The sequence below is a fragment of the Pseudophryne corroboree genome, chromosome 10, assembly GCF_028390025.1.
Source record: "Pseudophryne corroboree isolate aPseCor3 chromosome 10, aPseCor3.hap2, whole genome shotgun sequence".
Classification (NCBI taxonomy): Eukaryota; Metazoa; Chordata; class Amphibia; order Anura; family Myobatrachidae; genus Pseudophryne; species Pseudophryne corroboree.
This window is the reverse complement of record NC_086453.1, coordinates 52,552,766-52,580,506: the sequence shown is the minus strand read 5'-3', so window position 1 is coordinate 52,580,506 and position 27,741 is coordinate 52,552,766. Positions and strand designations below refer to the sequence as shown.

Sequence of the window (27,741 nt, the reverse complement as noted above, 5' to 3'; positions counted from 1 at the left end):
AATCACCCTATAAATGGTTCTTGTACTTCACTCCAGTCAGATAAAGAATCACCATGCTACATATTATCGCTCTATTCCTGGTGTGTGCAGGAGCCGCTGCAGGTACTGTATCACCTCCTCACTCTTCTTATAAATCACATTATTTTATTAGGACTGTGTAATCCGTGGATGGAGCCACTAGCTATCTTGTGTGGCAGCGTCTGGTAATAATCACTGGACATATTATAAGAGATGTCATCATTGGTTCCTCCAGGTTTGCCGACCATCTATACACTTATTGGCCGAACTTTAGAAGTAAGATTATCATAGTAATAATAAAATACTATTGTGTTTTCTAAACAGCATGTTTTATGGCAGACTAATTACTCTGTACATAAAAATTTTTTGCTCTTGCATAAAACTTGTCAGTAAAAATAACAACAGTAAGTTTTCGTACAAATAACAAGTTTCGGGTTGTACAGTTTACAGGCTCCATTCGGTGAATGAAGTGATGGATTATTTCTGGGGGAAAAGATGTGGAGTTATGCTTATGCAATATATTTTTCAGAAATGTTTAAAAAATCTAATAGTTATATTATTACTTACCTGCTGAAGTAAGTACACGAGTGAATGTAATTGTGCTGTAGATATAAATATTACACTATGTATGAAGGTAACTAGGTGCCCTCTGATATTATACACCCATCACAAGTTCCACGCTGGGCCTGATTCAGAGTTGTTAGCTGAATCGATTTTTACACCGATGTTTTATGATCTGCACATGGGCCCTCATTCCGAGTTGTTCGCTCGGTATTTTTCATCGCATCGCAATGAAAATCCGCTTAGTACACATGCGCAATGTTCGCACTGCGACTGCGCCAAGTAACTTTGCTATGTAGAAAGTAATTTTACTCACGGCTTTTTCATCGCTCCGGCGATCGTAATGTGATTGACAGGAAATGGGTGTTACTGGGCGGAAACACGGCGTTTCAGGGGCGTGTGGCTGAAAACGCTACCGTTTCCGGAAAAAACGCAGGAGTGGCCGGAGAAACGGTGGGAGTGCCTGGGCGAACGCTGGGTGTGTTTGTGACGTCAAACAGGAACGACAAGCACTGAACTGATCGCACAGGCAGAGTAAGTCTGAAGCTACTCTGAAACTGCTAAGTAGTTAGTAATCGCAATATTGCGAATACATCGGTCGCAATTTTAAGAAGCTAAGATTCACTCCCAGTAGGCGGCGGCTTAGCGTGTGTAACTCTGCTAAATTCGCCTTGCGACCGATCAACTCGGAATGAGGGCCATGGACAGGTACTGCACTGCACACATGCAGATCTGATGCTGCAACGTCGGACACAGTGCGGGTGCAGACGTCAGGTGATTCTGCAGCCGTTTGGGAGCGGAAAGGTGGACTTTTGCAGGAAATGTTGGAGTGCCGGCAGTTTCACTAGCCCCGGCAGCGTAGTTTTGCTGGACAACCTGAGTAATCTCAGGGTTACACAGAATTCTGATGACCGCCCGATGGTCACAGACAGAGGTGTAGCTAGGTGTCATGGTGCCTGCAGCAAGGGTATGTTTTGGCGCCCCCTCCCCTGTACTGAACTGGGGAATGCTACATTTGAAATAAAAATATTTCAAAATCCTAAATTGGTGACAGGACCGGTTCTAGACTTTGTGGATCTCAGGGCGAATGTTTCCATTGGGTGTCCCCATGTTTAAAATAGGAACAGTAGGGGAGTGGCCACAGAATAGTACCAACTCAGATTACACTGTACAGTATTGTCCGTCATTCACATTACACCACACAGTAGGGCCCCTTATACACGTTACACCGCACAGTAGAGCCCCTTATACACGTTATGCCACAGTAGTGCCGTTTATACACGTTACACCACAGTAGAGCCGATTATACATGCTACTGTGTAGCTTCTAATGCAGAGAGGGGTGCTGCTGCAGCAGCTGGGGCAGAATGAGGTGCTGCAGCATCAATGTTGAGAGAGATGCTGCAGAAGCCGGGGAAGAAAGAGGTGCTGCAGCAGCCGGGGCAGAAAGAGATGTAGCCGGACAAAAGTAACCCTGCTGCACAGCCTCAAGCAGAAAGTAAAACATGTGAAGAGGGTGGGCAGAGCTCCGGCATGTGCTGGCTGGCAGTGTCTCCTACTGTCGCCTCTGGCCTCCCTTGTTCCCTACCTAGTCTCTGAGTCAGTGTGTGCCCCTCTGCTTCTCCTCCTCTTGCTTTGCGACTGCCTATACAGCAGCCCACAGTATAGCGGGTGGAGGCAGAGGGGGTGGGTCAGGCAGCAGCGCACCCGCTAACTTTTATGGCGCCTGGAGCTCGCGCTCCACCGGAGCCACCCTTGCTACACCTCTGGTCATACAGTGGATCTGATGCTGCATCCTTGGACGCCACAGTAGTCAGTAGTGGGCGTCTTCTTACGCAACACGCATCCTGCGGCTTTTGCATATTTTAGCACCGCCGCTGTGTACAAAGACATAGAGGTGCTGCCTTAAGCAAACATCTCTGAATCAGAGCCCTCGACGCAAACAGCAGTGGCCTAATGACCACCACATGGAGATGTATTACCAGGACTGCTTATCTGTCAGGGGGCTCAAACTGAGTGCAGTTCCTGTTACTGCTAGATGGGCCATCTAGAGTTACAAGGGGTGTGGATCATTAGGACGACCAGCATTAGGTCAAAAGTCATTACGTCGACCCCATATGGTGGACATGCACATGGTCAACAGTCAATTGGCCCACATGTAAAAGGTAGGCACCTGAAAAGGTCAACAGGTACGAAAGGTCAACGCAGTGAAAATGTCAACATGGGAATGGTCGACACAAAAATGGTCGATACAGGTTTTTTATTTGTTGGTGTCATTTTGTATGTTAAACCAATGAAAATCCAATTTAGTTGAAACGTGTACCCTTGCGGGCTCACTTCACTCTCCATGCTTCAGGTTACTATTCCCAATCGTTGTACACGTGGATGGTAAAGTATGAAAAAGTAGAATTTTTTTAAAAAATCACAAACACTTGTGTCAACCATATGTGTGTCAACCATTATCATGTTGACCATTTGAACCTGTCGACCTTAAGCACCGTCGACCATATGTGTGTCAACCATTATCATCTGTTTTATCTGTCAACCTATCACCCGGATACCAGGTACAAGGACACGGACCCACAGAAAGAAGCTGGTGTTGCATGTAGTAGTTACAGATGGGTCTCAGAGCCCTCAGACCAGGGGCATTTGTAGAGAAGAGGAGGAGGCCCGTGTGCAGGCTCTGTCTGGGCCTCCTCTTCTCTAGCCGACAGCGCTGTAGAGCTCTTGGCACTAGGGTCCCTAGGGAACCCTAGCGCTGTCCCAGAGTCTAGAGTGCATGCGCAAATCTCTGGGAATATAGAGCAGTGGCTATTTTCCCAGTGTTTTTTTTTACTGCACATGCGGAAAAAAATGGGAAAATGGTACTGCGCCATTTTCCCAGTGAATTCTGCAGCACTGCTGCTGCGCCGCGGGACTCTGGAGGGTAGGTATTAAAAATAATAGGTGCAGGGTGTGCGGTGTGGGGCCCTCTGGACCTCAGGGGCCCGGGTGCACCACACACACTGCACCCATTATAAATACGCCAGAAGAACATCATGTAACTAATATTGGGGCAGATGTATTAAGCCTGGAGAAGGGATAAGGAAGTGATAAGTGGAAGGTGATAACGCACCAGCCAGTCAGCTCCTAACTGTCATTTTTCAAATCCGTAATGATTGGCAGGTGCATTATCACCTTGCGCTCTTCACTGCTTTATCTCTTCTCCAGGTTAATACATCTGCCCCATTTTTCCTCGCTTCCTAAAGACATCCAGTATTACTAATAAGGACTTGTGTTACTGACATGAGACAAAAATGAGAGAAATTTGAAGGGAATAAAGTCAATTTATAGAGCTTAGATCTCAGTTGTGATTAAATTATAATAAGGCAACAAATATTTGCACAATATTATTCTAGCAGTTCCTTCGACTCTGAAAACATTATGAGGCCCATTTATCAATGCGTTTCACCTATTTAAAACCCATTGCATATGATAAATGGTGATCCAGCCAATCAGCTCCCAACTGTTATCTTTTAAACACATGACAGGAGCTGATTGGCTGGAGCACCATTTATCATATACAAGGAGTTCTAAATAGCTATAACTTGTGGATTAATGGGTTCCTATGTATCTGTGACGAGGAGCAATTTATGTTCTCGGAAGTTACACAGGCCTAACTGTTGAAAAGTGGGACTCTGCCTCATTTACAGTACAAAATGATTTGCTTAGTAGTCATGGATGTACAGTGCTTACAGTACACCAGAATAACTTTTGGCAGTACAGATGGTGTAATGGTTAGCATTACTGCCTCACAGCACTGAGGTCATGGGTTCTATTCCCACCATGGCCCTAACTGTGTGGAGTTTGTATATTCTCCCCGTACTTGCGTGGGTTTCCTCCGGGTACTCCGGTTTCCTCCCACAATCCAAAAATATACTGGTAGGTCAATTGGATCTCATCAAAATTAACCCCAGTGTGAATGTTTCTGTGTGTACATGTGATAGGGAATATAGATTGTAAGCTCCACTGGGTCAGGGACTGGTGTGAATGGGCAAATATTCTCTGTAAAAGCGCTGCAGAATATGTGTGAGCTATATAAATAACTGGTAATAAACAATCAATAACTTTATATTCCTTCACTGTAACCTATATGCTGTACTAATTGATCCTAATTATCACCACATATTTACTATATTAAATGTGCAGTTTATTACATTAATTTTAGTATAATAAATATATTGGAGATTTATCCTAATGTTGAAGACAAATTTACATTATTCGTAGCATTTTTACTGTCACTTTCACAGTGGTAAGAAGTCAGATGGCAGGCCGTCGCCCTTTAATATAAGGGGGAAGCAACATAAAGCCTAAGGGGCCTGTTTATTAACATTATTTTTACTAAAACAATGTGTAAAAGGGTGTTTTCACACCCTTTTCCCTTTATTTAAGTATAACTCAAATGTATTAAAGGGAATTTGGAGCATTTTTTATGAAAAACTGCTCCAAACACTTTAATTGTAATTTTTTTTAAGTAATCCACATTGCATTCCCCATACTTATAATGGAAAAATGCGATGTGGCCAAATTTATAAAAAAAAAAAAAAAAAACAGTAAAAAAAATACCGCAGTGAGCCCTGTGATAATTTCGCCAGCTCCAATGAACACACAAGCTGATCACAGTGTAAAAAAAAAAGTAAAAAACCCCCCATACTTACCAGTCCAGGGAGCAGGTGTCCACTGCTCCGGTGAGCGCTGCTGGGCGCCGGGTCCCCCATATGCTGCGCTGTTACCCCGGTGCAGTAAAGTGATGATGCAAAGCGGCAGTGCACTTTACAACACCGGGGGTGACAGGGCAGAAGACGGACCCAGCCCCCGGCAGCCTCCTGAAGCAGCGGACACCGATCCTGGACTGGTAAGTATAAAATCTGGGGGGAGGTTGCGGCACAGAGATAGTAGCGACGGGGGGGTACCTTGCGGTGTATGCGCAGCAGGTCATCAAGGTATTTTTTATGAAAAAATAACCTGCAAGCTGTCCCTGTATGCGATAATTGAAAAATCGATGCGATGTACCCAATTATCGCAGTGCAAGTCTGGTCGAGTTTATCACCTGTCACTTGCATCATCAGATGCGGATGGTGATAAGTATACCTCTAATGCTGGTAATAAGGTGTTAACACTGTTTGATAAATCAGCCCAGCTGGCCTAAGGATGTGTGAGTAGCTTCAGCTGTCTGTAATACAGTGGGGAAATAAGTATTTTATTTACTTTGTACTTTTCTAAAGAGCTTCAGTGGAATTCATATGATTGTTTATTTATAGGGTGCCGCACAGGCGCCATACAAATGATTAATATACTGTATATACAACAAAGGGCATATGTACAAATGGTACAGAGAACATACATATATACATAATGATATCACGTACCTCCCAACATGACCCTCTCCAGGAGGGACACAATGCTCTGCTTCTGGACTTTTCTCTTGATTTATGATTGCCAGCACCTGTGTTGAACAGGTTAATGGATAAGAAATGTGTTTCAGCACAGGTGATGGCAATCATAAATTAATAGAAAAGTCCAGAAGCATTGTGTCCCTCCTGGAAAGGGTCATGTTGGGAGGTATGATATAATTTCAGTGCTCAGATTACATAATAATTAATAACGGAGAGGGGAGAGGATTCTACTCTTGGGTTTACAATCTAGATGGGCTGGGTGGTCAAAACAAACAGATGAGGTACGGTGACATTGAGAATTATGCTTCAATGAAGAGATGAGTTATAAGGGCAGGTTTGAATGATGGGAGGCTGGATGCAAGGCTGGTAAGGATAGAAAAAGGAAAGGAGGTAGCTGTTGGCAGAGCGAAGTGGGTGGGAGGGTAACACTGAACAGTGTATTTTACTGCTATGGTTCATATCAGAGATCTCATGTCCGGGATTTACTGGTGGTGTTATAAAGCTTCACTGTCCCTTTTGATAAAGTTTTACTAACATGCAACTCCTTAGTTTGAGCCTCAAGGACGGGTCACAATTTGCAATCAAGAGAGGTGGGTGAGGGCATGTTTTTAGAATGTGGAGGGGTTACCCCAGGGCTTACAACATCCTATATAAATATATATACACACATAATAATTGAATCAGCAATGCATAGACAGTACAATGGTTAGCATTACTGCCTCACAGCACTGAGGTCATGGGTTTAGTTCCCACCCTGGCCCTTACTGTGTGGAGTTTGTATATTCTCCCTGTTCTTGCGTGGTTTTCCTCCTGGTGCTCCGGTTTCCTCCCCCAAACCAAAAATATACTGGTAGGTCAATTGGCTCCTGATAAAAAAAAATGACATACATTAGCCGTAGAGTGTATGTGAGTGCATGTACATGTGTTTAGGGCAGACTAGAGGATTCTTATCTGTTGTCAAATTCTGTGTTTCTATCATGTCTCTGGGAATGAGGTGGGGCGGTGGGTGGCATGGTGGGGGCAGGAAAGGACCAGACGTGCTAGCCTTTGCTATCCATGCGTATCAGTGAGTCTTGGGCACCCCATAACTCTGTTGCTGGTTCACTGCATAGCCAGATTAAGGAAGGGGGGGGGGGGGGGGGATGCAGGGCATACTGTACCCCAGGCAGCGGCGTTTCTAGATAGGAGGGGACCCGTGTGCAGACTCCATTTGTGGTGGGTCCCCTCCTCTCCTGTAGACGGCACCGCCACTGTCAGCGCTGAGACTCTGGCACAGTGCCAGAGTCTACAGCGCATGCGCAGGACTCCAAAAAATGGCCGCCGTGCCAGAGTCTCTAGTGCTCAGTGCACTAGCAGCGGCGGTGACGGCCACGGGAGAGGAGGGGGCCCACACACAGTCACCGATGGACACCGGAAAGGTAAGTATAGAAGAAATGGGTGCAGTGTGTGTGGTGTGGGCCCCATCTGGACTCAGGAGCCCATATGCACCGCACACACTGCACCCATTATAGATACGCCAGTGACCCCAGGCCCCCCTTTGTCAGGAGGGCCCCCGGCCAGAGCACACTGACATCACTAGCTTTCCCTCTTAAACAGCAGCAGAACCAGCAGCCAGAATGCAAGCAGGACAGTGTGCAGTGCAGGCAGAGACCCAGGAGTATCATGTTTCATGAGCTACCGACAGAGCTTTCTGACCAGAGGAGAGATAGGAGGGTGGAGAGAGGGGTGGTCTTCAGTATGCCGACTGTCGGGATACCGGCGCACAATATACCGGCGCCGGAATCCCGACAGCCGGCATACCGACTTTTTCTCCCTCGTGGGGATCCACGACCCCCCTGGAGGGAGAATAAAATAGCGTGGCGCGCCACCATGCCCGCAGCGTGGTGAGCGCAGCGAGTCCGCAAGGGGCTCATTTGCGCTCGCCACGCTGTCGGTATGCCGGCGGTCGGGCTCCCGGCACCGGTATGCTGGTCGCCGGGAGCCCGGCCGCCGGCATACCATACTACACCCGGAGAGAGCTGTAAGTGACACAGGGATCACAGCTTCTCCTCCTCCCCGCCTGGGTGTCTGAGTCCTGTGTAACCTGTTATGCAACTAAACCATTTGGGTCTAGAGATAGAGACACACACGGAGAGTCCTCCTGAGTCCTGTCCCAGTGTGTAAGTAGTACAGAGGCTGCTGATATTCTTGCATGTGACAAGATAAATTATTTTATTTTTCAATGTGTATTTTAAGGTTAAGTTGTCTTTGTTCCACTATAAGAAAAGTTTATAAAATAGTTGTCTTTCAATTAGGTGAAGCTATAAACAGTACACAGGCATTATTAAACTATTAGTTGAAACTAATATACACCATTGGTTTAAATTTAATATACACAATCTATACCTCCTACCATGACCTTTTCCTGGAGGGACAAAATGCTCTCTACCTGGACTTCCTTCTTAATTTGAAGTACCTTTCTTATCAATTAAATAGTTCAACACAGGTGATGCCAATCATATATTAAGTGGGAAGTCCAGGTAGAGAGCATTTTGTCCCTCCTGGAATGGGACATGTTGGGAGGTGTGCACAATCTACTATACATCACCCTCCTTCCATCGTGGCCCCCCTGTCTTAAGTGCCCCGTGCACCCACAAGGCTTACCGGTAATCCAGCCATGGTTCACCGGCTGTCCTTCCTTGGAGTGTGACAGCTGCCAGTGGCTGATGGTGCTACATTGTGGATTAGTGATAAAGATCTGGCAGCTACATCACTGCTGGCTTCTAACTAAGGTTCAGTACTTCTACCTATGCAGGAACTTCATATTTAATGAGCTGATACATGCTAAAGTGGAACTGCATTTTACCATTGGATGCCTCCCAAATGTACAGCATCTTTATTTAAAGACCACAAACGTTTTTTCTTGGGATCAGCCATTTTTCTACAATCGGATATTGTTATTCTCTGGTTACACTACAGACCCCCATTTTCCTTCAGCTGTTTATCGCAGCCAGTGTATTACTTGACAGTTATTGTTATATATCTTATGAGATTCTATTGTTTTTATAGATCTTTTAATTAATAAAATGTCTTGACCTTACTATCACGTCCATCATTCAGGTTATTGCTTCACGTTAACTTTTTGGGGAAATATATATACTCCCATACACAGTAACATGACTTTATCCCGCTTAGCGATGTAAGGGCCTAATTCAGAGCCAATTGCTGCAACGGCACCGATCGCACCCTGAAGCCCTATGTGTAGTGCGCACGCGCAGTGGCCTCACCGCATATGCGCACACAGTAAGATGCAAAAGCATCTCACTGCTGCAATCACCTTAGGCATAGAGGGTCGCGGGACGGGAGGAGGCGTACCAGCGGATTAGAATGCCGGTGGGGGGGGGCGCTGTCTGGACCGCTGCTGGGGCAGCTGCGTGACATCACACGCAGCCACTGCCACCCAAAACATGGCAGGCTGGGAGCTACTCGCCATGTACGAAAGCATCACCGTTGTGTATTGCTTTTGCACCTCTGCGGTGGGGAAGGGGGGGGGGACTGGACTAGCCCTGTGTTGGGCGTCCCCCCGCATGACAGAGTTTCTGATCGTCGATGTGCTAATTTTTGCACATCTACGATCAGCTGTGAATCAGACCCTAAATTTTCACTTGTAAGGTTCTGGATATCAAGAAAAAAATTACACAGACAATGCAGATAGTCTACCGATCGTTAGTCAACCTCTCTAAATAGCAGTATATTAATCTGTACAGAATTTCGTTTTATTCTTATTTCTTATGAGTTCTTTATTTAAGATGTCCTTTTTGTTAACAACTGTATACTGCTATTACCTATTGCCATCCTTTGCACACAAGGGTTATTTACCAACAATGCAAAAATATGTCACATATAGCATTAGAGCAGTGGTTCTCAAACTTTTTTAAATCACGACACCCTAGAGTAACAAGGTTTTTTCTTTTTCTTTTTTTTTAAACACATTTTATTGAGAGGATTACAGAAATATAACAATAAACAAGTCATACCGAGAACATTGAGTAATTAGGTTACAGAAATATCTGCAATGAATTATAACATCAACAAATTTGGATCCAATTTTGGAAATTTAAAGTAGCAAGAAGGATTCCTCTTGGCGACGGTGTGGCAGTCCGTCAAAGAGAGCTGGTAACAGAGAATGGGAGAAAGAATAACAGTCAGAGAAAGAAAAGAGAAAAGCAAGGAGAAGGGAGAACTAGTTAAGTTGAAGGAACTGGAAAAGGAGACCGAAACGGAAGCAGAAGGGTGGCCCCCAGATTCAAAAAGTTAGGGAGGCCTCAATTTTAGGCTATCAGGTTACAAATGGGGAGGAAGCCTGTTGGGAGGTTAGCCAGGGAGCCCAAACTTTGTCAAAGTGTTTAGAGGAATTACGGGTAACAGCAGTCATATATTCCAATTTGTATACATATCAAATTCGGGAAATTATCACCTGCATAGGGGAGTGGGTTAGGTTTTTCCAGTCCATTGCTATTTGGCACGTCATAGCAGAAACTACATGCCGGAACAATTTATTTTGGGGCTGATTAAGGGTAGGGAGAGTCAAGGGGAGCAGAAAATACTGAGGGTCAGGAGAAATAGAGGTCTCGAAGAGGTGCGAGAGCAGGGTAATAAGCTCCGGCCAAATGTTTACAATTTTTGGGCAGGACCACCAAATGTGCAAAAAAGAGCCTACATCTGTACACCCCCTCCAGCACCTATCCGAGGCATCAGGGAGCATGGTATGTAAACGAGAGGGGACATAGTACCAGCAGTAGAACAATTTATAAATATTTTCTTTGATTTTAACACAAATAGAACTGGAAGTAGCATTATCCCAAATGTCAACTCAATCATCATTGTCTGTAGTATGTCCCAGATAATTTTCCCATGCCAGTTCGTGAGGAGCTGGGGTTGGGGTAGAGTCATCGCCAAGCAAGGATCAGAAGGTTTTTTCACAGCACCCCTAGGCCACAAATATTAGGTTCAGTTATGTGGTGAGGGACGGTATTTGCTTCTGTTTGACCACTTATTTTATGATCGACAGCCACCAGCACTGGTTTTGCCTATTGCATTGACCATAAATAATTTGAATTGGTCCTGGACCACCAATCCAAGGCACCCCTGCAAGAGCCTCGCGGCCACCCATGGAGCCACGGCACACAGTTTGAGAACCACTGCATTAGAGTATAAACTCTTTGTAGCATACTGAGTTAAACTGTGAAGAGTGGTAATGTGCACCAACAAATCTCTACAATGCCTCTACTTATAAACTCTGACAGAAAATCTCCCATTAACGAACAAATTTAATAAAATGGGTCTGGACTACATAACTTTGTGAATCGGTGCTGGTCTTGCTTCATTAGTAGGGCAAGCCCTGTTTTTGCTAGAGATGTATGGTTCGGTTTTCCATAAATCCAAATTTTGTAGATACAAATAGAACCAAAACCCAGTTCTGATCTTCCCACTGTCAAATCCAAATTTCGGGTTTTAGATTGCAAAAATGACATGAGTTTAGCTGGTTTTATCAATGATTATCATTTGTTGATCGATTTTAAACCTAACCAAATCAGAATCAAAGCACTTGATGATCCGCCCCCAAAACCAAAACAAGGGGATCTAGTTTTTGCTATGTAAAATGACAAAATTATATTGTACAGGTCTAGTTCAAATTCTATACCCAGTTTTTGTACTAAGAAACCTAAAATTCTTATTCTTATTCTTCTTTTTATCAATCAAGTTAACACAGCAGAGTGTGCATATCTCATCTGCAAAGCAGTTGGAATTCCAGAGATAGTTACAATATTATTCCCATGAACATAATTAGTGATGACCAGAATTTTTATTGACTCTTTTATAAAGAGTCAACTCACTATGCATGAAACGTTGTACATGTTATGCGTAGTACAGTATTGAAAGATAATATAATTTGTCATTTTAATTGTGAATCACAGCCAAATAATACGTAAAAAATATTCCTACAGAGGTGTATCCAATTAAATCCAATCCGTTTTCGGCGGGTGAAAATGGCCCGATATTGGGGGTAATTCTGAGTTGTTCGCAGCAGGATTTTTGTTAGCAGTTGGGCAAAACCATGTGCACTGGAGGGGAGGCAGATATAACATGTGCAGAGAGAGTTGGATTTGGGTGGGTTATTTTGTTTCTGTGCAGGGTAAATACTGGCTGCTTTATTTTTACACTGCAATTTAGATTGCAGATTGAACACACCACACCCAAATCTAACTCTCTCTGCACATGTTATATCTGCCTCCGCTGCAGTGCACATGGTTTTGCCCAACTGCTAACAATAATCCTGCTGCGATCAACTCAGAATTACTCCCATTGGGCCTAATTCTGAGTTGATCGCAGCATCACATTTGTTAGCAGTTGGGCAAAACCATGGAGGTCATTCCGAGTTGTTCGCTCGGTAAAAATCTTCGCATCGCAGCGATTTTCCGCTTAATGCGCATGCGCAATGTCCGCACTGCGACTGCGCCAAGTAAATTTGCTATGCAGTTAGGATTTTTACTCACGGCTTTTTCTTCGTTCTGGCGATCGTAATGTGATTGACAGGAAATGGGTGTTACTGGGCGGAAACAGGCCGTTTTATGGGCGTGTGGGAAAAAACGCTACCGTTTCCGGAAAAAACGCGGGAGTGGCTGGAGAAACGGAGGAGTGTCTGGGCGAACGCTGGGTGTGTTTGTGGCGTCAAACCAGGAACGACAAGCACTGAACTGATCGCAGAAGCCGAGTAAGTGTGGAGCTACTCTACGAGGTGTGTAATCGCAATATTGCGAATACATCGTTCGCAATTTTAAGATGCTAAGATTCATTCCCAGTAGGCGGCGGCTTAGCATGAGCAAATCTGCTAAAATCCGCTTGCGAGCGAACAACTCGGAATGACCCCCCATGTGCACTGCAGGAGGGGCAGATATAACATGTGCAGAGAGAATTAGATTTGGGTGTGGTGTGTCCAAACTGAAATCTAAATTGCAGTGTAAAAATAAAGCAGCCAGTATTTACCCTGCACAGAAACAAAATAACCCACCCAAATCTTACTCTCTCTGCAAATATTATAACTGCCCCCCCCCCCCCCCCCTGCAGTGCACATGGTTTTGCCCAGTTGCTAACAAACTTGCTGCTGCGATCAACTCAGAATTACCCCCATTGTGATTAATGGACCTGGGTGGTCATTCCGAGTTGTTCGCTCGGTAATTTTCTTCGCATCGCAGCGATTTTCCGCTAATTGCGCATGCGCAATGTTCGCACTGCGACTGCGCCAAGTAAATTTGCTAAGAAGTTTGGTATTTTACTCACGGCATTACAAGGTTTTTTCTTCGTTCTGGTGATCGTAATGTGATTGACAGGAAGTGGGTGTTTCTGGGCGGAAACTGGACGTTTTATGGGAGTGTGTGAAAAAACGCTGCCGTTTCTGGGAAAAACGCGGGAGTGGCTGGAGAAACGGGGGAGTGTCTGGGCGAACGCTGGGTGTGTTTGTGACGTCAAACCAGGAACGAAACTAACTGAACTGATCGCAGTGGCAGAGTAAGTCCCGAGCTACTCAGAAACTGCAAAGAAATTTCTATTCGCAATTTTGAGAATCTTTCTTTCGCAATTTTGCTAAGCTAAGATTCACTCCCAGTAGGCGGCGGCTTAGCGTGTGCAATGCTGCTAAAAGCAGCTTGCGAGCGAACAACTCGGAATGAGGGCCCTGATTCAGTAAGGATTGCAAATTCTGCTAAGTATGCTAAAAGACCACGCCCCCCTTGACCACACTGAAATTGCGACATCACGCAGCTACCCCGATCACGCCCCTGTCACGCCCACAGTTTCTCTATCGCTGGCCCTATTTCTCTAACTCCGCCCCCCACAATGCTCCGTCTTGGAAACGGAACGTTGCCGCCCCCCCGCACAGGATTGACAGGCAGAGGTGATCACATTTTCTGCGGGCCCCCGCAGAAAATGCGGACGAATGCACATGCGCCCACATCCTTTTAGCATTTTTTTGCGGTTTGATCGCATATTGCGATCCAACCTGAATCGGGCCCAATGACAGATGGTCATTATCGTGGTATCCTATTACAAGCCATTTTCATCGGCCAAAAACTGCCCTGCGATCACGCAAAAACACATGTGACCGGTAAATACTGGCTGCTTTATTTTTACACTGCAATTTAGATTGCAGATTGAACACACCACACCCAAATCTAACTCTCTCTGCACATGTTATATCTGCCTCCCCTGCAGTGCACATGGTTTTGCCCAACTGCTAACAATAATCCTGCTGCGATCAACTCAGAATTACTCCCATTGGGCCTAATTCTGAGTTGATCGCAGCATCACATTTGTTAGCAGTTGGGCAAAACCATGGAGGTCATTCCGAGTTGTTCGCTCGGTAAAAATCTTCGCATCGCAGCGATTTTCCGCTTAATGCGCATGCGCAATGTCCGCACTGCGACTGCGCCAAGTAAATTTGCTATGCAGTTAGGATTTTTACTCACGGCTTTTTCTTCGTTCTGGCGATCGTAATGTGATTGACAGGAAATGGGTGTTACTGGGCGGAAACAGGCCGTTTTATGGGCGTGTGGGAAAAAACGCTACCGTTTCCGGAAAAAACGCGGGAGTGGCTGGAGAAACGGAGGAGTGTCTGGGCGAATGCTGGGTGTGTTTGTGACGTCAAACCAGGAACGACAAGCACTGAACTGATCGCAGAAGCCGAGTAAGTGTGGAGCTACTCTACGAGGTGTGTAATCGCAATATTGCGAATACATCGTTCGCAATTTTAAGATGCTAAGATTCATTCCCAGTAGGCGGCGGCTTAGCATGAGCAAATCTGCTAAAATCCGCTTGCGAGCGAACAACTCGGAACGACCCCCCATGTGCACTGCAGGAGGGGCAGATATAACATGTGCAGAGAGAATTAGATTTGGGTATGGTGTGTCCAAACTGAAATCTAAATTGCAGTGTAAAAATAAAGCAGCCAGTATTTACCCTGCACAGAAACAAAATAACCGACCCAAATCTTATTCTCTCTGCAAATATTATAACTGCCCCCCCCCCCCCTGCAGTGCACATGGTTTTGCTCAGTTGCTAACAAACTTGCTGCTGCAATCAACTCAGAATTACCCCCATTGTGATTAATGGACCTGGGTGGTCATTCCGAGTTGTTCGCTCGGTAATTTTCTTCGCATCGCAGCGATTTTCCGCTAATTGCGCATGCGCAATGTTCGCACTGCGACTGCGCCAAGTAAATTTGCTAAGAAGTTTGGTATTTTACTCACGGCATTACAAGGTTTTTTCTTCGTTCTGGTGATCGTAATGTGATTGACAGGAAGTGGGTGTTTCTGGGCGGAAACTGGACGTTTTATGGGAGTGTGTGAAAAAACGCTGCAGTTTCTGGGAAAAACGCGGGAGTGGCTGGAGAAACGGGGGAGTGTCTGGGCGAACGCTGGGTGTGTTTGTGACGTCAAACCAGGAACGAAACTAACTGAACTGATCGCAGTGGCAGAGTAAGTCCCGAGCTACTCAGAAACTGCAAAGAAATTTCTATTCGCAATTTTGAGAATCTTTCTTTCGCAATTTTGCTAAGCTAAGATTCACTCCCAGTAGGCGGCGGCTTAGCGTGTGCAATGCTGCTAAAAGCAGCTTGCGAGCGAACAACTCGGAATGAGGGCCCTGATTCAGTAAGGATTGCAAATTCTGCTAAGTATGCTAAAAGACCACGCCCCCCTTGACCACACTGAAATTGCGACATCACGCAGCTACCCCGATCACGCCCCTGTCACGCCCACAGTTTCTCTATCGCTGGCCCTATTTCTCTAACTCCGCCCCCCACAATGCTCCGTCTTGGAAACGGAACGTTGCCGCCCCCCCCGCACAGGATTGACAGGCAGAGGTGATCACATTTTCTGCGGGGCCCCGCAGAAAATGCGGACGAATGCACATGCGCCCACATTTTTTTAGCATTTTTTTGCGGTTTGATCGCATATTGCGATCCAACCTGAATCGGGCCCAATGACAGATGGTCATTATCGTGGTATCCTATTACAAGCCATTTTCATCGGCCAAAAACTGCCCTGCGATCACGCAAAAACACATGTGACCAGGAAAAAGTTCCCGTTCCTATGTGTTATCACGGCTCCAGTAGCCGCTTATCACGGATTATGCTTTGGGTACCTGAGGCGATAAGTGCCGGCATTGGGGGAGGAGCCTGCTGGGGCTAATAGGATATTCACCATCGATACAATTACCCGCAGTCATTGACCGCGGGTAATTGGACACCCACCCCCCCCATAGTATATTATAGGCATTATATTACATTGACTTGCTCACCATGTATTTTTTTATTTGCCTACCTCCCAGAACTCCAATGCACGGTGATTCCTGGAAATCTGAAGCAGGTGGACGCTGGTGCCGGTGAAGTGTACGGTGTGAATAATGAAGACACCATTTACCACTGGGTGAATAATAACTGGAAAGAGATTCCGGGAAAGCTCATCCATGTGACGGTGGGCCCAGCCGGCGTTTGGGGAGTCAACAAAAATAACAACATCTACAAGTTCCAAGATAACAATTGGATGCTTGTGTCCGGTAAGATCACCAGAATTTTTTATAGAAAAATGACCAAGTCCTACAGGTCATAAAACATCACCCTAAAGCAGCACAGTATAATACATGACAATGAATCTAGTATACTGACATATTTGTAAATCATTTTCGTATAAATTACAATTTCTGACATGAGAATTTTTGTACGTTTGGCCATTTGGAGTGTTTCCACCATGCTACAGTTGTGGTAGTACCAACCAAGTTCAGGCAGTACAGATTCCCCTGGGGATCTGCAGCGCCGTGTGCATCAGGTGCCATGCGGTACCCTGGACTCAGCATAAGGCAGCACACTTCTTCTAAGCCCGCCCCCAGACTCCTGTGAAACTAGCCAATGGGAGTCTGGGAGCAGACTTAGAAGGAGTGTGATGCCTTTTGCTGAGAATCATGGGTGCAGCATGGTGCCAGAGGCCCACAGCGATGTCAATCCCCGGGGGAACCAGCCAGCACATATATTACATACTGTATATCGGAACATGTATGTATCGGTTCCTCCCTGCACTTTGTGGTCGGCGCTGTGTTTCTGGATCCTCCCTTCTGAATAGACAAATGTGTCTGCCTTATCAACATCCTCAGCCCCAGATAGGTCAAACAAGGTATATGCCTGTACATTTTTTGACTTGTCTGAGAGTCTTGCAGAGCAGTATATGCACCATTCCTTATTGAACCTGAGCCATGCATTTGTGAAGGCATCATCGAAAAAAACCCAGCTGATCTATGCATTGGAGACCAGACTTCTGACACCATTCCTGTGCAACAAACACTTCCTGTATGCCAAAGTGAATGGCAACGATGTACCTTACGCCCATCCACATACAGCATACACTTACACCAAATATCAGTGTTCAATAAACTTCACACGTCAGATGCATTCACACGCCACTCAAGCACACTTATCTTAGTAAATAAAGACACAACAACCGTAATTGGCGTGAAAGGGGTCAGCTTTTTATTTTGACTGAGAGGGAGGCCTATTAATGCTAAAACTAAAAATGCAGACTTCCCTCTCTAACTAAGGTGGCGGGGAGAAGAACGGTTAAGCATGATAAACAACTTAATACGGGTGATCCAAAATTACATGACAAAATAGAGCAATAAACATATGTGTGTGAGGGGGCCTTCTGCCCCAGATGTTTCTGGATCGGCCTCCTGCCTCCATCCCGAGCAATAAAAACATATGTGTGAGGGGGCCTTCTGCCCCAGATGTTCCGGGATCGGCCTCCTGCCTCCATCCCAGACATCGGAAATCCAAAATCCAAGGCCAGGGGTCGACCTTCTGCCACTACCCCTGCCCACCAACAGTTGTAGGGACGGAGGTACGCTCCGCCCCTATGGGGTAAAAAATTGGGCCTTCGGCCCACGTAATATCCACACGTTTATGGTCTATCATATGGGCCCCACCAGGTACGGTGGTGCCCATCAATTAATACTAAGACTATAAAATACCTAAAAGTTCACCCGAACTTACTAACAATAAACTCCTTAAGTTACACTAAAATAACCGTTCAGAAACCGGCCAACTGCCAGGTTACCAACCTGCCACCGCCACCTGAACCAAGAAAAACTAAAGTAAACTAAAACTAAAGAAAAACAGAACACGACGCTAACAAGACCTCAAGACCCGATGTACCAGATCATTGCCACCCACGGCCGACAAGCCCTATAAAGCGCGGATCTAACCGCCTTCCTGCAAAAGAAGGGTGTGACTGAGGTTAATGAACGAAACATAGTATGGAGAAAAGGGGTAACCTAACCTGCGTCCCTAACAGGGGGGAGAAGGGGGGGGGGGGGGGTCGCCCAATTTGACTTGAGGCAAAAACGCAAAACTTCGCCAGCCGGCAACAGCCGCAATTAAAACCAACGATAAAACAAAAATTCCTCAAGGCCCCCGCAGTCGCAAAGTGCAACTGCGACGAGCAGCTAATCCTCAAAGGGGCGCACTGGGAGGACAAGGCCTGATATAGCGTCTGACTGCACCAGACCTCCACCTACCCAGTGCCCGGACGTCGACTTCGGACCCACCCGCCGCAGCAGCAGCTGAAGCAGCGCCGGTGCGGAAAGAGTGAGTCCCATGGTCGTCCAGAGGTAGACCCAGGTATAGAATACAACATCCCAAAACCGACCGAAATTGATAAGCAGTCAACAGGAAACCGTCAATATGGACGAGCCACCCGGAAGGCGTTGGAGGCCGTACGGACGAATAAGACCGGGCCGCGATAACTGGACAAATGCCCCGCACACGAGCCCGACCCACTCGAACCCACAGCCCCCTGCTGACTACGTCAGTCTTGGAGCGCTGAATCCTATGCCACAAACCGTGGGGCCTTACGACGACGTGGGCCGCCAGCATGGGCGAGGCAGAAGTCCGAGAGACGGACACCAGCTCACCCACCCTGAACGCACCGTGGAAGGCCATCGTAAAGGCCGCCATGAAGAGGCGAACCTCGTATCCCCGTATCGTATCCCCGTATCGTGAGCGCTGAATCCTACACCACAAACCGTCGGGGGGCGTACGTCGACGGCTTTTATGGACTGAGGGGAAGGCCTGTTAAATCTAAACTTGGATGAAAAACTCCCTCTCTAACTAAGGGATGGTTGAAATATTTAGCACACATAGCACAAAGCAGACAGCACATGAAAAGAAAATATCTCAAAATTATAATTGAAATAATATCCTAAATGTAGGAGATGTTCCGGTATCGGCCTTCTGCCACCATCCCTGAGGGCCTGCTGCCCAGATGTGCAGGGATCGGCCTTCTGCCACCATCCCTGACCATCCGGAATCCAATGCAACTATGGGCCATCTGCCTAGTGAGGGGTCTTACCACTATGGCCCCTCTTCCAGAAGGTAGCGACCCCACCGCTCCCAAGCGGCCAGATAAGCCACGAAAGTTGCAGGAGCCAAAGACCTGTGGGCTAAATCCTCCAATCCGCACACAGAAGCAGGACAGAAGTCCCCTTGGATTAGAGCTGCAGGAGCCAACTGCCTAAACCGCTGCCAGTCGCCGCGAGAAAGGGTATCATCAATCTTGTGTCGCGTGGCCGGGACATGCTTGGCTCGCAACGTAATGTTGTTCACCCAGCATAGCAAGACTATCTGCGCGAAGACCCGCAGTACCGGCAAGGATGTGGACTCCTGCCTGATGATGGCAAAAACCACGGCCAAATTGTCACACCAGAAGACCACCTGTTTGTTACGCAGGGCATAGCGCCAGAGCTCCAATGCGCCCAGTATGGGAAAAAATTCCAGCAACAGCAAGTGTGTCGTGAAGCGCTCGCTAATCGCAAGCACCAGAGGCATCCAAGAAAAGCTCCAGGGAGGTGCCAGACACGACCGCCTCCCACCCAACACAAACGGCGCTGAAACGAACCAGAAATTCATCCCTTGTACGTAAATCCCGACTAATTTTGAGGGACAATCTGAGAAAATGATGCGGGCGTCGAATTCTAACTGTCGCCCGCACCAATTTCCTACAGAAAAAATCCCCACACATAGGGATAACTTTGCAAGCAAAATTAAACAGGCCCAACAGGGATTGAGTCTGCATGAGAGTAAGCTTGCCCGCGGCAAGCGCATAAAGGATATCATCGTGAAGACGTAACACCTTATCCACAGGGAGCCTACAGAGGCCGACGACCGAATCAATCTGAAGTCCGAGATAAACTACGGATGCAGAGGGCCCCTAAGGCCGCTCAGGCACCACCGGAACCCTGAAGCGTGCGAAGAGGGCGAGTGCCCTCCGTAACATGCGAGCGCAGCGATCTGAGTCCTGTGGCTTGATCAAAAGAAAATCATCCAAGCCGTGCGAAATTCGCCGTTCGCCCGTCGCATGCTCCAGGCACCAATGGAGGAAAGAACTGAATCCCTTGAAGTATGCGCAAGAGAGAGAACAACCCATAGGGAGGCACCGATCTATGAAATAGCCATCGCCCAATATAAAACCCCTAAACCAAAAGGCCGAAGGGAGCAGAGGGAGAAGACGAATTGCTGACTGGATGTCCAAGTTACACATCACGGCCCCCGTTCCAAAGGACCTAATGGTGGCTATGGCCGAATCAAAGGACAGGGAAATGACCCTACACTGATAATCAGGGATAGCATCATTTACGGATGACCCCAGGGGACAGGAAAGATGCTGTAGGAGCCTATATTTGCTCGCGGTCTTCTTGGGCACTATCCCGACGAAGGACAAGACCAAATCCGGTAAGGGGGGGGGGGGGGTTCCGAAAAGGGGGGCCTATCCTCCTGCCCAACGAAACCTCAGCCTGAACATTCTGCCGGAGCACGACCGGAGCACGACCGGAAACTCCCGAGCTGAACGCAGGTTCATACCAGCCCCGGGACCAACTAGCCCAGATATCGGTAAGGAGAAGCCAAACGCGAAACCCGAGAGCAAAAATTGGGCGTCCACCCGCCGCGGGTACCCTAGCAGCCAGGGTATGAGCGCCAGTAACCTAATTGGGGTGGGGGCCAAGGACAGCGCCTGGGGCCGCGGAAACCCGACTCTGCCGGGTCTGCGATCCGGAATTACCCCGTGTCCCAGGACTGGTGCAGTCCGTGATCCCATGGGCTCCGCCACATCCGATGCAGGAGCGACGAAAACGACACCGACCACCCAACTAACATTGGGCATTATGGAAAGCAAAGCATTAACCATGCCCTGTGTGGTATGGGCCCGCTCGAAAAGCAGCAGAACGAGAGCCAGGCCGCTTTGGCCACCGTCTCGCCGTACTGCCCTCCTCGGTGCTCACGGAGCCCTGTGTCAGCTCCGAGCACAATTCGACATCCATTTTACCGAAAATGGAGATCTCCCGGCCGAGCAGTGTGCGCCGGAAGCCTAAAAGTAACTTTGCCCAGCCGACCCGTTACACTCCTGGTACAGCACGTGTATAAGGAATTGATAGCGCACTAGGTTCATGTGCTCGTCCGGGCGTGTCTCTAAATAACACGCCGCGTAGATTAACGTGCACCTAACCCAATTAGGGTAGGATCGTAAAGCGGCTACGCAGCCCTGTCTGTTTCTTCGTAGCCAAAAGAAAGCTGAACAATCAACACTAGTGAGGGCGAAGATATTGACGTATTGGCCTTTACGGATCCCGTCCCGGGGCATTAGACCACGTTGCACCGCCGTGGTAGCGCAATAAACGGTGTCCGACTCGAACGACACTTGCGAGTCTGAAGAGGTTGAACACCAGCGCTTGCGTCATTTGTGACGCTTGACCGTGCAGACCGCCGTGGAGGCCAGAAAGGAGTCCGTGCCCCGACGCCTGCGCCTGTGTCTAATGTGCATGCTGGAAAAACTATGCGCGCTGTAACCCTCGCTAGAGGAGCGGGACTGAGTACTTGATCCCTAGCCGCTACGGAGGCAACCGCGCTCCCCTCGGACCCGTCAGGGTCTGTGAAGACTCACCTGCACGAGAGGGAACTCCATCCGTGCCAGCAGCCTCCGGACGACTTGTAGATGCACCGACCGACGCCATTCCCGATACGATGGGGACGCTGGAGAGAAAAAAGAGACATTGTGCCACTGGTCCCGCAGCCGCCGGGAGCGGTGTTGGCGGGGCGACCATCGCACCAGAGGACAGGAGTGGGATAAGAGTTCGCGCAATGCTATCCGCCAAAGAAGCAGTGGGCCGCCCCAGTCCCCCGGGTACGGGGGATAACAATGGAGCCACCGCCGACACGACAGCGGCACAAATGACGGACAAGACGGTGGCGTCCACCAAGGGTGCGGCCGCCGCGGCAGGCGCTCTAAGATCAGACCCGACACGCGAGTCGAGCGCCCCACGAGAGGTTCGCAAACCTCCCGTCGGGAGCAAGGACCCGTATGAGCCCTCGCAGTCAGGTATCACGGCACATCCGTCCTGCCGCGAGAAAACCCCGGCCGAACTGCCTGCGCCGAGACCTCCACCTATCCCAAGCAGTGACCTCAGGATGGAAAACCGGAGAGTCGTCACTGCTAGAGAGAGGAAGCGGAATGTCGGACTGAGGGCTATCCGCTGCAGCGTCGGAAGGAGACGTCTGGACATAGGGAGGGCCAGATCGCTCACCGCCTGCGCACGCCGCCCCAGGAAGGGGCGAGTGACCGGCAACTGAGACCCCAGCCTGAGACCGGCAGGAGTCGCACGGCCACGGCTGGTGGTAATACTAAGCGACACGCGAGCCAAAACGGAAAGGGGGCGGGCGCCACGGGTCCCAAACCACGGCAGGAGAGGCCAGGGGGCCCATCCCACCGTGGGCGGACGCGGCACGCCCCCGCCCGACGGGACCTGCAATGTAGATCGTAGGCAACAGCCCTTCCGCAGAGCGGGCGTGTCGCCCCGCCCTGACGCGGGAGGGCGCCGACCAGCAGGGAATGTAGGTAGCAGCACCAGAGGGAGTAGGCCTCATATGGGCCCCCCTGGTGATTGCATGAGTGCCGGCACGCGCGATCCGCCCAGACCCTTCACATCCGGCGGCCGCGCGACCCCCCGCTAGCCCGCTGGAGAGTGCGTGACAAGACCCCCTTAGTAAGTGAGACAGTGCAGTAAAACTAAGCCATGAGGGCTATATGAAGAAATGGGGGCTGCCCCCCCTGGCGGGAGGGAGCCGCCGAGACGCAGGGAGGGAGGGCTGTTTACTCCCCCCACGACTCGCGCGGCCGCCAGCCGCCACGTGCGGCGGTTTCAGGGATGGGAGAACACCGTCCCTGTCAGGCCGCCTCAGATGCCACGGACCCCCGCCGCTCCGTCCACCGCCACGGCCAGTGCCAGAGACGGAGAGCGAGGACGCAGGGGAGCACGGGCGGGAGGCCGAGCCCGGCCGCGTGCGCCCTGAGTTCCCCATACAGGAGCTGCAGCGGGTCTGCCCCAGGCCTCGCGGACCACAGCAGAGTCCATGAGCCGGGCGGGGAAGGCCGTGCTGCGCAAAGGTCCGGCGGCCCGTGCAAAAAAGGAGAGTGAGGAGGGGGCCCCATAAAGGAAAGGTAGAAGGTATAGGAGAAAGCAGGGAGAGGATAGAAGGAAGAATAGCGAAAGAACCAGAGAGAGATAGTTAGGAAAAAAAAGGATTTTTAAAATTAATGAAGCAATAATAATGCAGTAGCACTTATCAGTCTCACGGAAAACCAGGAAATAGGCAGGATGTCTTAGGTCTGAAGACTATATGTATGTCAGACCAGCCCCTATACAGAATCCAGCCAATCACAATCCAGGCAGTTTTTCTTACGTTCCTCCCACAAAAACTGTAACCCCTTCCGTGCCAGAGTTATGCATTAAGAGGCGCGCCGATAGCCCAGCCGGTGAGTTTATGCTGTCTCGGCCACATTCGTGACCTACGCAGTCTTTAGTATTACACCCCAAAATGGAAGAAACCAATGCTAGTATCCATGTCAGGCTACCCAAAAAAAGACATGCTGGTTCCAGGAGTGCATCAAGAGAGAAAGAGGCCTGAGTGCAGTCTCTGTCTGGACCCTCTTCTCTCTAGCTGGCAGAGCAATAGACTATGGGCACTAGGGTCACTATGAGACCCTAGCGCTGTCCCAGAGTCTATTGCGCATGTGCAAGTCTCCTGGAAAATGGTGCGGCGGCCTTTTTCCTGGTGATTTTCCATGCGTGAAACACCGGGAAAATGGCTGCCGCACCATTTTCCCATGGTTTCTGCAGCACTGCTGCTGCCAACGCGGAACTCCAGAGGACAAGTATTGGAAAAATGGGTATGCAGTGTGGGCCAGGGGGGCCGCATGCACCACACACGCAGCACTCGTTATACGCCAGTGGCTGGCTCCCCAATCGTGGCTTGTATATCTCTCACTGTTCTCCACGAGGGCAAGATGAAGCCTGATATACAGTACAACCAACATGATTTTATTACATTTAGACCTGCTATGTTTTCCACTAGAATTAATGACATGTTAAACTACTCTCAAATTAAAAAAAAAAATGAATCTGAAGTTATTCTTTGACATTGTGCTCTGTAATGTCTCGATATGATACAAATCAATATGAGCTGAAAGTTTAGGAACGCTGTAGAGCATACTATGGTTATACAGCAGTGACCTTGGTTAGGTCTGTAAGACCAATGAAGTGCACAAATGTTCAAGTCTGTGTACCCACGTCACACTAATCTTTATCCACTCTCTTACTGCAGGTCTTCTGAAACAGGTGGATGCTGGAGGGAACAAGTTCCTGTCAGGTGCCAATGGGGCTGATTCAATTTACTGCCTGGACCAGGGACAAACCGTTTCCAGATCTGCTGCTCTCTTATATACCCACCTAGATGGGAGTCTGAAATATTACAGCTGTGGCCCCTTTGGCTGTTGGGGAGTGAACAGCAACAACAATATATATTACCGCTACAATGTGAAGCCCACAAGCTGCCAGGGAATTCAATGGCAGAACATACCGGGGAGTCTAGTCATGGTGGAAGTCGGTACTGACGGCTCTGTGTATGGTGTGAACTCTGATGGCAATGTGTACTACAGGTATAGCACTGGGCTTCCTTTGTGAAGTTGTTTCTTTCCAGCAGACGGAGTGACCAGGGGTAATGAGGGGGGAGAAGAGTGTTCATATTACCCATGCACAGGACTCTGTAGGGTCCCATAAGTGCTGGGGAGGTGTAATCTTGCCCCCCAATGCTGCTGTCAGCATGTGTAGGTAGTAGAGGCAGTAACTCTTCTCACCAGCACTGCCTTGTAATGCTCATTGACCCCGGCACTGTCTCTTCCGGCCGTAGATATCACTTATGTTGCTCCCTGGTAGCTGGTTTCTTCATCCCCAATTGCACCGGGACTGCGCGTTCTGGCACTAAGCATGCTGGGATATGTCTGTGCTGGATGCACGTCTGGCTGCCACCTCTGTGGGTGTAAATAGAGTACGCACAGCAGCTGGGTCCCATTCCCTACTCCCTGCCTCCAGATAGAAATAACCAAGGTGCCCACCTCTGACATTAACTCTGCTCCTGTGCCAGCAAACCCTGAATGCTCCAAAGCTCAGTGCAGAAAGTGGGCAGGTTCGCCACACGCACCTGAGGGAACGGAGCCTCATGGGGCTAGGGACTGATTTTGTGGGGCCTTGCTCGGCACCCCATCGAATCCAGAACCTAGGGCAGTGAGCCCTTAGCCCACACCCCCTTGTTGCGGCTCTGCACAGATGGCAGTGATAGACATTATTCTCATGACTACTGGCGCAGTCCACAAAATACCTGCCTTCTCTTACCTGTGTAGGTGACTTCCAAACTCATTTTTATCTATTACTACTAGCTGAAGTGTCCGACGTTGCCCGGGTTTACATTTTTCAGTTCTTAAGTTATCAATGAGTTGGATGTAATTGTCAACATATTAAAAATAATTAGTAGCTTAGCAGCTCTTCCAACACACCCATGAGGCGGCTGCTCAGTGTCGTTTTTGTTTTTGGGGTGTTGCCAGTAGCCCTAATCCCCAGGTTTCCTTTCTGTTTAGTTTTATAATCTCTTTTCCATTGACAGATGAGTTTAAAGTTTTCCTTCTGTTATTAGTGTTGCTATTCCAAGGCTTTTGGGTACACAATATTTTTGTCTTCCCACCTCCGTTTCTGCCAGTTTTTTTAGTTCATTGATTTATGGGTATTTCAGGTCATTGAATTATGGTTAATTCTGTCAGCTTTTACAGTTCATTAACGTTTCATCCAAATCCATCCACTGGAAGGCCCAGAACAGGCTCCCTGTGTCAAAGTTCTGCCCAGCGTACACCAATGTGAGAACTGACCAGGACCCCAAACCCCTAGTACGTCTTCTGGTTTCCAGTGTTACCACTCTTTGAAGTTTTCCTCAAAATCCATCCAGAATCCCTGGGTCAAAGTTCGGCCCGACGCATTCTGCTATGAGGTCCGATCAGAACCCTAACCTCCCCTAAAACCCAGCCAGGATCCAGCTTGACCACCTTGCGTTGGTTTCATCCCAATCGGTGCAGCCGTGTCTGAATGCATAACTGTACAGACAAACAAACAAACAAACAGACCCATGAATTTTATATATATGTACATACATATATATATATATATATATATATATATATATATATACATACAGTATATATATATATATATATCAAATATATGGCCCTGGCCTTGAAAGGGGTGGATTATTTTAGTTTAAACCCCGCCAGTATATTAAATTGGATAATAAAGGGTATGTCTTCCAAGGCGGTGAGTCAGACCTGATCGTTGTGCTGCTAAATTTGTTGTGCTGCGATCAGATCGTCGCCGCCCAAGGGGAGTGTATATTCGCCGTGCAAGTGTGCGATCGATTGTGTACGCTGAGCTGCCAAAAAAATCCCTCAGTCAGCAGACAGCTGCAAATCCGTTTGCACCTCACTCACCAAATAATGATTTTATTACTGTGTGCAGTCTGTGCGCAGCCCAAGACTTACTCCTATAGTGCGATGAGAACAGGCTGATCGGGGCCGGAGCTGATGTCACTCACCTTCCCTGATAACGCTTGGGAACGCCTGTGTTTTCCCTGACACTCCCAGAAAATGGTCAGTTACCACCCACGAACGCCCTCTTCCTGGTACTCAGCATGCGAATGGCTGTGCGATTGAATTTTTTGCACCAGCCTGTCACTGTCCGACGATGCCTGTTGTTGTTTGCTGGCGCGCGTGCACATTGCGGTGCATACGCATGCGCAGTCTATCGATGTTCGCCCGCTAGCAGCGATTAGGTCTGAATTGCGCCCTAAGTTTGGTCCAGATCATCAAGCCACGTAGAAGCTTATGAGAAACATATATACATACTTTTTACTTTTATATATACAGCTAACTATCATATTATTATTATTATTACAATAATCATGTCAACGTTCTATAATCAATCTCTATTTCAGGGAGAGCATCTCTGCTAGGAATCCTATCGGAACATCATGGACAAAACTGGATTTTTGTAGCAAGTTCAGACACGTATCCTATGATGATGGCTACCTATGGCTTCTCTCAGAGAAAGGAGACATCTTTAGGTGTAAAGTCAATGGTTCGGTTATTCCGACCTTGTGATAACATTGACTGAATATGAGAGCAAAATCAAAATAAAGTCTCAGATAAGGGAATATACAGTGTAATGATTTCTTTGTAACAGCGGGACTGTCTAAAAAATAAAGCATGCAAAGTCAA

The 27,741-nt window shown here is 48.1% G+C and overlaps 1 protein-coding gene across 1 annotated transcript; it reads left to right on the top strand.

Moving 5' to 3' along the window:
- Positions 1-27,741, top strand: LOC134965964 (fish-egg lectin-like). The gene is made up of 4 exons (XM_063942399.1): positions 1-102; positions 16,379-16,606; positions 24,750-25,083; positions 27,459-27,741. The coding sequence occupies exons 1-4, from the start codon at positions 54-56 to the stop codon at positions 27,622-27,624; spliced, it is 777 nt and encodes a 258-aa protein (XP_063798469.1). The 5' UTR covers positions 1-53; the 3' UTR covers positions 27,625-27,741.

Coding starts and splice junctions, on each gene's coding strand:
- LOC134965964 (XM_063942399.1), top strand. CDS start 54: ATGCTACATATTATCGCTCTATTCCTGGTGTGTGCAGGAGCCGCTGCA. Junction 103..16,378: donor GTGTGCAGGAGCCGCTGCAG/GTACTGTATCAC, acceptor CCTACCTCCCAG/AACTCCAATGCACGGTGATT. Junction 25,084..27,458: donor GATGGCAATGTGTACTACAG/GTATAGCACTGG, acceptor TCTCTATTTCAG/GGAGAGCATCTCTGCTAGGA.